This window comes from Cebus imitator, unplaced genomic scaffold (assembly GCF_001604975.1).
Source record: "Cebus imitator isolate Cc_AM_T3 unplaced genomic scaffold, Cebus_imitator-1.0 Scaffold77, whole genome shotgun sequence".
NCBI classification, from domain to species: domain Eukaryota; kingdom Metazoa; phylum Chordata; class Mammalia; order Primates; family Cebidae; genus Cebus; species Cebus imitator.
In genome coordinates, this window is record NW_016107392.1 from 2,669,712 (window position 1) to 2,682,757 (window position 13,046).

The 13,046-nt window shown below is 38.5% G+C and overlaps 1 protein-coding gene across 2 annotated transcripts in view; it reads right to left on the reverse strand.

The window, feature by feature from the left end:
• EXOC4 (exocyst complex component 4) overlaps window positions 1–11,796 on the reverse strand; it is an 808,787-nt gene extending 796,991 nt beyond the window's left edge. For both annotated transcript variants that reach the window (XM_017532629.2, XM_037739981.1), the window contains exon 1: window positions 11,645–11,796. In XM_017532629.2, the coding sequence (XP_017388118.1) occupies window positions 11,645–11,730 (86 nt within the window). In that variant the 5' untranslated portion in view covers window positions 11,731–11,796. The remainder of the gene's footprint in view (window positions 1–11,644) is intronic.
• Between the last annotated feature and the right edge of the window lie 1,250 nt (window positions 11,797–13,046).

Consider the following 13,046-nt stretch of genomic DNA (forward strand, 5'->3'; position numbering starts at 1 on the left):
TTTTACTATATTCAATTATACATTGTGATTGCTTGTTTCTTAATTATGTCTTATTAGAGTGCACAAAATACAAGATAATCCCATCCCAACTGATAGCAATTCACAATGACAAGTCCCTCTGAAAAAGTTTTCTGATGCATAAAAACAACATCCCGTAACAGTACAAAGAGATTTATTTAATATCAAGTGACAGTGAACAATTTTTGCTGTAAAGTCAATTGAAAATTCATTGGTGTCTTGCTTCAGACAGCACTTAGGGCCAATTACTACACCCAACACATACAGTTTTCCAATATTTCAATTAACTCAGTTACAGAACACTTCTGGAGACCAAAAGCTACAAATCTCTTAGGCAACAAAGAAGGTCATTATCTAAAATCAAGTAAAATCACCTCACTAAGGCATAAAACTGAGTCCAACGCTGACAAAGTCAACTTAAAATCTCCCCCCATTCTTACTTCACCCAACTCTACCTCTTTTTCTACTTCTATTTTTAAGCCTCACATCCTTCTTCAAGCACTGTCCACAGTGATCTCTTTTTCTGGTGAGTCCCTCAGAAACAATGTTTTACAAAATATTAAGAGGTGTTATGTGGTCAAATTTTGGAAAATCTGGGTTACACAAATTGAAGCAGATTTCTTAAACGCAGAAGTCAGAAACAATTTTATAAGTTATTGTTCAAAGTGTCTGGGGGAGACGGAACGACATAAAGAATATACAGCATTTCTGTAATATACTAATCTATTAAAATATCAACCAATTAACCTTGCTTCCCACCATCTTCCCTCCCCCTAACATATACATATGTAAACACATATACACATATACATTTTTATGGAAATTTTCAACCATGTACAAAAATTAAAAGATCTGTCAAATAGGCTGGGCACAGTGGCTCATGTAATCCCAGCACTTTGGGAGGCCGAAGCAGGCAGATCAGTTGAGGATAGGAGTTCAAGACCAGCCTGGGCAACAGAGTGAAACCCCACCTCTAATAAATTTTTTTTTTTTAATCTGTCAGATAAATCCAACTCCAACAATTATCAACACATTTCAATCTTCTTCATTGACAACCCCAGTGACTCTTAACCCTTCTATCATTATCTTGAAGCAAATCACAGACATGATATCATTTTTGTTGGTATATATTTCAGTATATATACTGCTTAAGAATAATGCTTTTGGCTGGGTGTGGTGGCTCACATCTGCAATCCCAACACTTTGGGAGGCCAAGGCAGGCAGATCACTTGAGGCCAGGAGTTTGAGACCAGCCTGGCAAACATGGTGAAACACCTTCTCTACAAAAAATACAAAAATTAGCAGGGCATGATGGCATATGCCTATAGCCTCAGTCACTCACAAGAACTGCTTGAGCCTGGGAGGCAGAGGATGAAGTGAGCTGAGATTGTGCCACTGTACTCCAGCCTGGATGACAGAGAGAGACCCTGTCCCAACCCCCCCCAACAAAAAAATGCTTTTTTAAAAAACATACCTATATAACCTTTATCTCAGAAAAAAAATTAGCAATTGCAATTGGCTTATCTTTTTTAATTAATGCAAAATATTTGTACATATTTATGGAGCACATGTGATATTTTGTAATATTCATAGGCTGTGTAATGATCAAGTCACATGTATTAGTCTGTTCTCAAGATGCTAATAAAGACATACCTGAGACTAGGTAATTTATAAAGGAAAGAGGTTTAACTGATTCACAGTTCAGCATAGCTGATGAGGCCTCACAATCATGCCAAAGGGAAATGAGGAGCAAAGTCACATTTTACATGGCAGCAAGCAACAGAGAGCTTGTGCGGGAGAACTCTCATTTATAAAACCATCAGATCTCATGAGACTTACTCACTATCATAAGAGCACAGGAAAGATCTCCCTCCCATGACACATGGGAACTACGGGAGCTACAATCAAAGATGAGATTTGGGTGGGGACACAGCCAAACCATCCGGGCATTTAGCATATCCATCACCATTAGCATTTATCATTTCTATGTGTTGACAATATTTCAAGCCTGGATTTTGTGTTCTAAGGGCTACCTAAACTTTACTGTGCTTTCAAATCACCCAGGAATCTTGTTTAAATGCAGATTCAGCTCAAGTAGGTCAGGTAGGACCTGAGCTTCTGCATTTCTAACAAGCTCTCAAGTGATATTTTTAGTATAACTCTCCCATAGTATTTAGTACAATGGTAAGTTTTAAATGGAAAAACACTTTTTAATTATGTTCTACTTTATTTAGAGACAAAGACTTTATAAATACTTCTAAAAGAATGGAAGTCAGAAAAAAATCTCCTAAAAATCTTGAAATATTTAATTTTCTTACCAAGAGTGTCAAATGTAATATGAAATTTTCCCTTATTACTTTGTTAAATATAAGCACCCAAGTTTTTCAAAGCTAAACCCCTAGCACATTAAAAAAAAAAAAAAAAAAAAAAAAACTGGCCACTGTAAGGACCAAGGTCATAATTCATTTCATGGCTTGAAAGTAGCTAACAAAAATGAAAGACAGAGCCAAGTATAAAGACAATAGAGAGCAGAGCTCACCCCTGCAAACATTCAAATGCAAACAAAACCAGAAACCAACCAAAAGACTGCAAATACTGTGCTGCTCAATGAAAACCCACTACCAGCCACATTACGCCTCAAGCCAATAATTTACAATACTACTGCGGGCATTAAATAAACAAATCTCTATTTTTAAAAATGAAGAAAAAATAAACATGCCTAAGTTTCAAGGCATATCCATGAGTTCTGAAAGTTCAAAAAAAAAGTACTATAGGAAGTAAAGTTTATTTTTGAGACACAGTTTTGCTCTGTCACCTAGACTGAAGCACAGTGGCACAACCTTGGCTCACTGCAACCTCTGCCTCCTGGGTTCAAGGGATTCTTCTGCCTCAACCTCCCGAATAGCTGAGATTACAGTCACACAGTCACACAGCCACCACACCCAGCTGATTTTTGTATTTTTAGTAGAGATGGGGTTTCACCTTGTTGGCCAGCCTGGTCCTAAACTCCTAACCTCAAGTGATCCACCCACCTCAGGCCTCCCAAAATGCTACGATTACAGGTGTGAGCCACACCTGGCCGAAAGTAAAGGTGTTTAACTGTTTAATACTCTGCAAAGTAAGACCATCAGTGTTGACATACCTCATTTGCTTTCACGTCATAACTTTATATTTTTTTTTTTTATTTTTTAGGGGGAGGCCTCATTATGTTGCCCCAACAGGGCTTGAACTCCTGAGCTCAAGCAATCCTCCCACCTTAGCCTCCGGAGTAGTTGGGACTACAGGCACATACTGCACCCAGCTGCCATCACTTTAAATAGCACATTTGAATACCTTATTCTCCCTCTTTGAGAAGATGCAGTCCAAAATACTACTTCAGAGATTTTTTTTTTTAAATATGAGGTACTGATGGACTTCCACCTTAGGCACAGAAGAAACCGCAGTTACTAACAAAGTAACTAACAAACAAATCAACAAAACAGGTTCCAAAACCCTGCATATTAAGGTGGTTAGAATCTGCAGGGCAGAAATGGAGATGGGAAAGAGCTGCACAGAGAAGTCTGCAGATCTGTAGAGGGTCATCAGCTGAGTAATGATCGCACACGTGTAACAGGGAACTACCCAAAGCCAGGAAAACAACAACCTGAAATGATTAGAGGAAATAATGATCTGAACTCACACAGGGCTGGAAATAGTGCCTATCCCCCCAGGCCAGAGTGAAAACATTTCATAATTCTTAGGGTATTGGGTGGAATACTCAAAAGAATTTTGTCACAGTAGTGAGATAAACTTAGCCCTAAAGTTGCTCTGCTCCTAACTAGCAAAACATAAAACAAGGCCTGAAAAAACCAAATTGTTTCCAGATAACCACATCTCAGAACAAAGCTCAAGAATATTGGAATACAAAAATATCCAAAACCAATAGCCATCAAGATAAAACTGACAATGTCTAGCATCAAATCAAAAAGTACAAGGTGTCCAGAGGTGGTATCCCAATACTTCTCAAGGCTGAGGCAGGCGATTGCTTAAGGCCAGGAATTCAAGACCAATCTAAGCAACATAGCAAAACCTAAAAAAAAAAAAAAATACAAAAATTATCTGGGTGCAGTGGCACACCTATAGTCCCAGCTACTCAGGAGGCTGAGGTGGGAGGATCACTTGAGCCTGGGAGGCAGAGGTTGCAGTGAGCAGATTGTGCCACTGCACTTCATCCTGGGCAAGAGAGCTAGACTCTGTCTCAAAAAAACAAACAAAACAACAACAAACTACAAGGCTTGTAAAGGAAAAGGGAAAAAAACTTAACGGAAACTAACACAGAAATGACACAGATTATAAAATTCGTAGACAAGGACATTAAAACTATTATAATACCTGTATTCCATTTGTTCCCAAAGTTACAGGAAAAGTTAAACATGTAAGCAGAGACATGAAAAAGACCCAAATCAAATTTCCAGATAAAGAAGATAAGCTTCCGTATCTTAGATTGAAATGTACAATCTAAGATAAAAATAACATTAGATGGGATTAACAAGAGATTAGGAATAGCAGAAAAGACTAGTGAACTAGCATAGCAACAGAAACTATATAAAACAAAACACCAAAAGAAAAAAATACATTTTTTAATGAATATCAACATTCCATAAACTATGACACAACCTGAAGAGGCCTAAAATAGTTAGAGATAAATCTGACCAAAGACAGATAAACCTAGACACTAAAATCTACCCCCCAAAAATTGCTGAAATAAATTGATGAAGAATTAAATGGGAATATATCCCCATCCATGGATTAGAAGACTCAAAATAAAGATGTCAATTCCATATATTAATCCCAATCAAAATCCCAATATGTTTTACTGTAAAAATTGACTAGCTTATTCTAAAATTCATAAGAAAATGCAAACAACCTAGAAGACCCAAAACTACTTTGAAAAAGTAGAATAAAGTTAAAGGGCTTACACTGTCTTCAGAACTTACAAAAGCAGTAATCAAGACAGTGTAGTATTGTTATCAATATAAACATGAATGGAACAGACTAGAAAGTCAAGAAAAAACCCACACACATAAAATTGGTAAACTGGTTTTTGACCAAGTTGCAAAAGAAAGCAAATAAAGGATAGTCTTTTTAACAAGTGGTGTTGGAAATGGATATCCTTACACACACACACATACACACACACACACACACAGACACACACACACACAAAATGTACTGGAAAAAAACTGACAGGAAAGGATCATTCTAGAATGCTGGAAGTGTTCCTTATCTTCAGCTAGACAGTAGTTACACAAGCAAAAATTCATCAAGCCATACACTTGAGATTTGTGCACTCTAGTATATATATGTACACCTCAAAGAGGAGGACAAGTAAAATTAGCATATAGAGTAAGATCCCATATTTAATTTAAAAAAATAATTCTGGCCATCAACATTTCATATACACACATACATTCCACAGAAAAGAGAGGGGTCTGGAATTAGTTTCCTTTTATATCAGTGATAGTAACTTGCTAAGGATAAAATTTGAAATAATTTTTTCTTACTTTCATCTTCATGTTTTTCCGCATTTTCATTGTTTGAATTATTTATCATGAGAGTACTATTTTTACAACAATATAGTGATTTCTTTTTCTTAAACTGGAACCAAAAGTAATAATAGTACATAATTCTGGTGAAGAAAATATAGGGCCAGCCATGGTGGCTCACACCTGTAATCCCAGCACTTTGGGAGGCTGAGGCAGGTGGATCACCTGAGGTCAGGAGTTTGAGACCAGCCTGGCCAACATGATGAAACTGTCTCTCTAATAAAAATACAAAAATTAGCTGGGTGTGGTGGCATGCACCTATAGTCCCAGCTACTTGGGAGGCTAAGGCAGAAGAATCACTGGAATCCAGGAGGCGGAGGTTGCAGTGAGCTGAGATCACACCACTGCACTCTAGCCTGGGTGACAGAGCGAGACTGTCTGAAGAAAAAAAAAAAAAAAAAAGGAAGAAAATATGGGTGATTTTTTTCCTCCCCTAATGTTGTCTATATGTTTAAGTTCTCCACTTAAAAAACTTATATAACTATGAAGATGGTATAGCAATATTAAAAAAAGAACATGTATGTACATGGACAAGATCCATATGAAAAACTGAAAAAACAGGTGATATTTTGGAAATGAGATTGCTGGACAATGTTCCTATGATGCTAGTCTTTACAAATTTGTACAATACAATTTTTATAAAGGACAACGAGAATTATCTCAAGAGTATGGGCCCCTTGATTTGCTTGTTTGTAGTCTTTTCAGTCTTCTAATATGTTTTATACTTTATGTGTGTTTATATTTTACATGCTTTATATACACGCATAAGGATAATGTATTTAAATCTAGCTTTTTTAGCTTACTCTCAAATTACCAAATAATAGTACTATCTTAATTCAGCTGTACAAGATTTCCTGGTTACAAAGACAACATTCTGAAAAATGGAATCAAACACTCTAGTGAACCCATCAAGGTTATTCCTGGTGGAAAATTAACATTATAACCTAGTTGCTATCTGGCAAATATATTAAAATCAAAAGAAGCTTCTTAACCAAAGAGACTACAGATCCTAGAAAGAAGGAAATGAACATCTGAGTGTATACTGTGTGCCAAACTGTGTTAGGCACTTTTATATACTCTTACCTCATGAGATGTTCCAAAAAACCACAGGTCGTATTACTAGCCCGTTTTCCAACCACTCTGAGGAAACTAAGACGGTGGTTTTAAGTAACTGGTCTAGGGTTATACAGGTAATACAGCAAGTTTCAACTACAACATACCACCACAGCACTTCTCACCACAGGCTATGACCACACCTATCTACAAGTAATGGCTTGAAAAAACCTGACCACTTCACCCACCATCAAAACAAAGGGCCTCAAAGCCTTCAAGAAATCCCGGTGTTAACAATTACACGAGGTATACTAAAACGTGGGTCCACAAGATGCTAATACGCACGTTTAGCCAGAATATGGGAATTTTTTGGACCCTTACATTCACATACACTGCCGGACATCCCAGGACTCCCTGACAGCATTGTTTCTGGGTATTCTAGTAGTAATTTTCCAACAACACAGCATCGGTAAGGCCAGGACGTACCAGGGTGCAAAGAGAGCTAGAAACCAAAAAACCATTTTGTGATGGGCTCAAATGAAAAGAGATGGTGCTGGAAAAAAGCATTAACACCTAACCCAACTTCCAGGACTCAGCTCAAAACAGAGTCACCACTTTCCTTCCCTGCCACAAACTGTGTCATGAACCTCAAAGCTGTTTGTTCAAAGCTCCGATCAAAGCCTGGACCCCTTCAACAAAGTTTACTTTGAATTAAACACAGAGCTGACCAAAATACTCTTGGAGGAAGGAAATTTAACAGGTGTCTACAATAAAGGATTTTCTACGTTTTTGAAATTTCAACTTCTGTGAAGACATAAAAGTTGATGAAAACGTGAGTCTTCCACTGCCTTCAAACTTCCTTGACATCTGTAACCAGAATGTGTCTTCAAAAGCTCTGCTCCAAGTTTCAGTAAGGTCTCCTGAAGTCACAACCAAAGTTTGTCTTCCCAATTAAACCGGCCATTACAGGCCAAGTTATAGAGAGAGACAACATTTAATTGGAAAGCAAATCACCTAACAGTAAGTGGTAGACACATTTCCCAATTAAAAATCTGACAAGAACTCACAGAAATAAAGTATCTCCAAAATGCCATCTTTCTTATTTCCCATGGAGAGAGGCTGCCTCCTCTGACTTCCCATCAAACAAAAGGTTGGCAGGGGAAATCAACAGAAAAGTAGAAAAATTATATCCAAATCGTACATCAGCAGGTCAACTGAAAAGTAGGGGTGTGTGTGTATGTGTGTGTGTAAAACAGTCCAAATCGTACATCATACATCAGCAGGTAATCGGGATTCTGTCCACCCAATTAGTTCCATTTTAAAGGGCCAGTGGTAAGACTTAAAACCAAAAGCTGCAGTTGACCATAGCCTCTGACTCCCGAGCACTATCTGTCCCCTCACCAAAGCCCCACCTCACAGGCCTGAGGACCTCTTCCGTAAAGCCCTGGAAGTCTACCCTTTGAAACATCTGGCTGTCCTAAAATACTTTTATTCCATATTCTTGAACAATTAAGAATTTTTATTTGAGTCTCAAGTCAATTAAAAAACCATATAATACTTGCATTACAACTACACTACATCTTAATTTTTGGTTTTTAAATGCTTTAAAGTTTAAATACTTTATACTACCAAAATACTTTATACTAGCAAAGTATTAATTAGTTAGTACACAGGCTGGAAATAGCGATGAATTTGGATATTCCCCACGTCTATACCTACTCTGTCCTTAAGTCAAACACTTATCCACCTGTAGTGTTAAAATACAATATTAAAAATGACTGTAACAATAAATGCTACTCCAACTATTAGGAAAAGCATTGAAAAAATACAAAATTTTATAATACATAATATAGTAAAAATGACATTTTTACACATGTGAGCAAGAGAATTAAAGGAGCGTTTTTAACATTCACTATTCAAAAAAGAAAAGCTACTCCGTGATAGAAAAAGATTTTTTAAAAAAAGACAAACTGATCAAACTTTTCAAAAGATAGTAGGCTCTATAACTAGTAATTTATTTTGTGACAAAATAAGTCCATTGAAACATGAAAGAGAACTGGCAGGCACCGGGTACATCTTAGGAATGCTCAGACCTTATAAAGGTGAGCCTAAGATGGGTTTTCCTTTTTGTGGAAAGCAAGCAAGAAAGCTACAGTCTTTGGAGGAGAATTTGAAATAAAAAGGTTAGAGATAGGAGGAGGTAATCAAAGTTTTATAGGAGGAATTAAGAATAACAAATACAATGTTGCAAGAAAGGAAACATAAGGATACAAATTGAACAGAAAAACAAGCAGCAACTTCCTACTGACAGTGCAATTTACTAACAAGAAATACACATTCCTGGTTCTATTACCCTCAGGACTCTCTCCCTATTCTCCATCCCAAACACCAAAGTAATACTACCACTCTCCTCTCATTCACTACCACTGTTTATAAAATTTAAACCACTGGGTATGTTCAAAAGCATATTAGGAAGGAAATAATAGGAAGTTATAGCTACCAACATCCTTACTCCAACACCAAAATCTCCCTGTGACTCAAAGAAATGTTGAAATACAAACACCAACAGTATTTGGTCTTAAGGTCCTATATAATGATACATCCCAAGCCTTACTAAACTTGCCCAGGATACTAGGTCTAGACATTCCCTTACACCATGCTCGTAAAAAAAATATATAACGAAAGTGTTATTCAATCATCTGAGGTGGTCAAGGATAAAGCAGAAAAATGAGGGTTGGGTGCCATAACTCACACCTGTAATCGCAGCACTTTGGGAGGCTGAGACGGGCAGATCAAAAAGTCAGGAGATCGAGACTATCCTGGCCAACATGGTGAAACCCCATCTCTACTAAAAATTCAAAAATTAGCTGGGTGTCACGGTGCACGCCTGTAATCCCAGATACTCGGGAGGCGGATGCAGGAGAATCGCTAGAACTCGGGAGGTGGAGAATGCAGTCAGCTGAGATCGCACCACTGCACTCCAGTCTGGTGATGGAGCAAGACTCTGTCTCCAAAAAAAAAAAAAGAAAAAGAAAAAAGCAATAATGCACAACAGAAATCAAAGTAAAAAATGCCTAAGCCTAAATCACAGTGATAAAGTGAAGGTCATATATTAATAAAGTGTCAAAAGAGATGGACGGATAACCACAAAATCACAGTGCACACCATGGAGCAGTAGGGGGTTCCTCCTCGAGAACATTAAGGAAGGGTCAACCAAAGGCAATGTATGTTCTGAATTAGCATTAGTAAAAAAAGCTTTGGGTTGGTTTTCATATTGTGTTCAAAAATATGACAAAGTAAATTCAACTGACACTGAAGAAAACACAAATAGCATAAAAGAAATGGGAACAGCCTGGAGAATCAAAAGTACGCAGATGAGATGGCACATTTCACTTCCATTGGAAACAGCCACTCCTCCTGGATTTCCACAGCATTTCATGTCTCTCTTGTAGTCTTCTGTCATCATTTTTATTTACATATATTTTATTCCCCCCAGATAAACTATACTCTCCTTAAGGGTAACACTGTGTCTGCTTCATCTTTGCAAAACTCACGCATTTACTCAGTCAACAAATATCAAATATGTAACATGTGCCAGACACCACACTACAAACTGGCACTAAATACCTACTGTTTAAATGAATGTTGATGATAAGGCAGAAAAAAAAAAAGTTCAAAAAAGGATCCAAATAAATTCATGTCCAGGTATTATAATTTCACAGGAAATTCAGATGGGAAACAACAAACATTCTAATTGGAACTTTAGTATCACTAGACACATCTACACTACCTGTGTGCGAGCCTATAGATTCACAACAGTACTTCCTCTGTATGGTCCGACAAGTCTCCTAAGCATTTCCACACAGATTTATTCTCTCACGCCCAAAATGAAATTAACAGTAATGATTTAACAGGCCATAATCTTAAAGGCCCCTAAATAAGACCTATGAGATGTGTCTTAGTGAGTGGCAAGCTGTTTTAATGGTCTGATATATTCATTCATTGAAGTGCTTAGTACCTACCAGATAATGTTGGGCCCTGGGTTTACAAAAGATGATCAAGAAACTCCAGGGGCCTTCCAAGAACGCAAACAAAAGTTTAGCATACATCGGGGAAAAGTAGGAGTGTTTATAATAAATAACTGACTTGAAATTCAAATGCCAACAACGTAAAAAACGTGCCATAATAAATTTTATTTAGATGGTTTTAGTCCCTGTGTCATCTTCAAGGTGCTGAAAGAGTTCCCCCATTCTCAATATATTTGACTCTTTTTAAAAAGCTCCTAAAAGGTCCACCACTCCCACTCCACTCCCATCCCAATCTTCTGGGAGGTGCAGAGGGGGAATGCATGGCGAATAATTTGAAATTGGTTTGGTTTTGTTTCTTTTAAGAAATAGACCAGAGTGGGAAGGCAGGAAAAGGCAGAGCAAAAATCGAAAACCGATGTGTGCCTTCAAATCCACAGTCCTTCTACCAGTTCATTGCAGATTCCTGTACTTGAGGCTGGGCCACGCACAGGTGGTTGAAAGTATCCAGAGTGTGAAAACACAATCTGCAACTCCTGACAGGAGTCTCCGGACTCCAAGGCCTTCCACCCCAAAGTCCAAGAAACAAGACGCCTTTCTCAGTGAGTGCTGCTACAGTAAAACAATAAACAAGCATTTTGGAAATCAAGGAACACACCTTCACCTGGTTTTCTCTACCAAACCCAAACAGCGTACTTTAAAGGCCGGGGACTCTAATAGGTGTTGCCCCTAAAGAAAAGACTGAGGCGGGGCTCCTCCCTGTATAGCTAACCCCAGAAAAAAAGACGGGCGAGGAAATTGCTGATGCCCTGGGGAAGGGATAGGGCCCTGGGGAGGAGCTGCGGGAGGCAAGGAGGAAAGGGGAGGGAGAGCAGGGTGAGACCCAGCTAACCCTTCTCCCTTCCAAAGCGGAGGTCGAGCCGCTGCCCCCCGTCCCCAGACCCTGCCTCCTGCCTCCCTCACCTGATCACAGAGATGAGCAGCCCCGAGGGGTCTTTGCTTTTGCTGACTGTGCTTCTGTATTTCCCACAAGCTGCTTCTGCCGCCATCTTGGACGTGGGGAGAGCCGCTAGGCTCCAAGGAAGCCAAGCGTGAGTAAATTCTGTATTTGACCCTGAGTCTCCACCAATGGATGAAGAGAATTCCAGAGGCGCGGAAGTGTAAAATCCAATCACCGAAGGGAGAAGGCGGGACTAAGGGAGCAAGTTTCGAGGCCGCGATGCGCGTGTTTGTTCTAAGATCTCTGGGAATCGTAGTTTTCCTTCTGCGTCTCGTGGACGCGCAGGAAAGCTAAACCAGCTGCAACTTCTTAGGTCTTAAAATGATTATCTTCATTTATCTTTATTCTGACTTCGAGCTTTTTTCGGCTTCCTTGCTTTTAGAATTTTGTCAGGCTTTAAATCAAATTTATCTGATGATGCCAAATGTGTGAGGGTGTGCATTAAAATGAAAGAGGGTGTTCTCTGCTAAATGCCTATGTGCGAAGTTTGCCTTAAGCACAAGTGATTTCTTAAAAATTCAGTCAAATGCGAAAATGAATATGAGCAGAAATGCTTTTCTTTCTTCTGTAAAACTAATGTTTCTACATTAGGTTTATGTGTGACTTCAATTTTTCCCAATGCTCATATATTTCCAGATAGCCCTAAAAGCACATGCACAGGAATAAACAAATGAATATTGACAAAGAAAAGACAATATTTCTCATTCATAAGTGGCAGTTGAACAATGAGAGCACATGGACACAGGAAGGGGAATATCACACACCGGGGTCTGTCAGGGGGTCGGGGGCTAGGGAAGAGAGAGCATTAGGAAAAATACCTAATGTAGATGACGGGTTGATGGGTGCAGCAAACCACCGTGGCAAGTGTATACCTATATAACAAACCTGCAGGTTCTGCACATGCATCCCAGAACTTAAAATATAATTTAAAGAAAGAAAGAAAGAAAGAGAGAAAGAAAGAGAGAGAGAGAGTGAGAGAGAGAGAAAGAAAGAGAAAGAAAGAAAGAAAGAAAGACAGTATAACTGAAAAACAAACAGACCACACCACAGATTCCTTTTTTCCAAGCTAAATGAAAAACAGTAATAATGCACATTTGTGTTAATACTTTTACTGGTAATTTGTTGGCATTTCCTGCATTTGGCTCCAATGGCTTAGTCATTAATTCATAAGCCCAAATGAACAAAACAAACAAGACCAGAATGTGTATGGAAAGTGGTTAGACTGAGGAACAAGAATTATAACAAAAATTTAAAAGGAAGGAAGGAGGTGGTCTGCTCAGTAGCAATAAAGATTGAAGAACTTAAATGAATAGAAAGCAAACTAACTCAGAGGTCCTGGAGTTGTAGAGCAGCAAGCTCAGAACA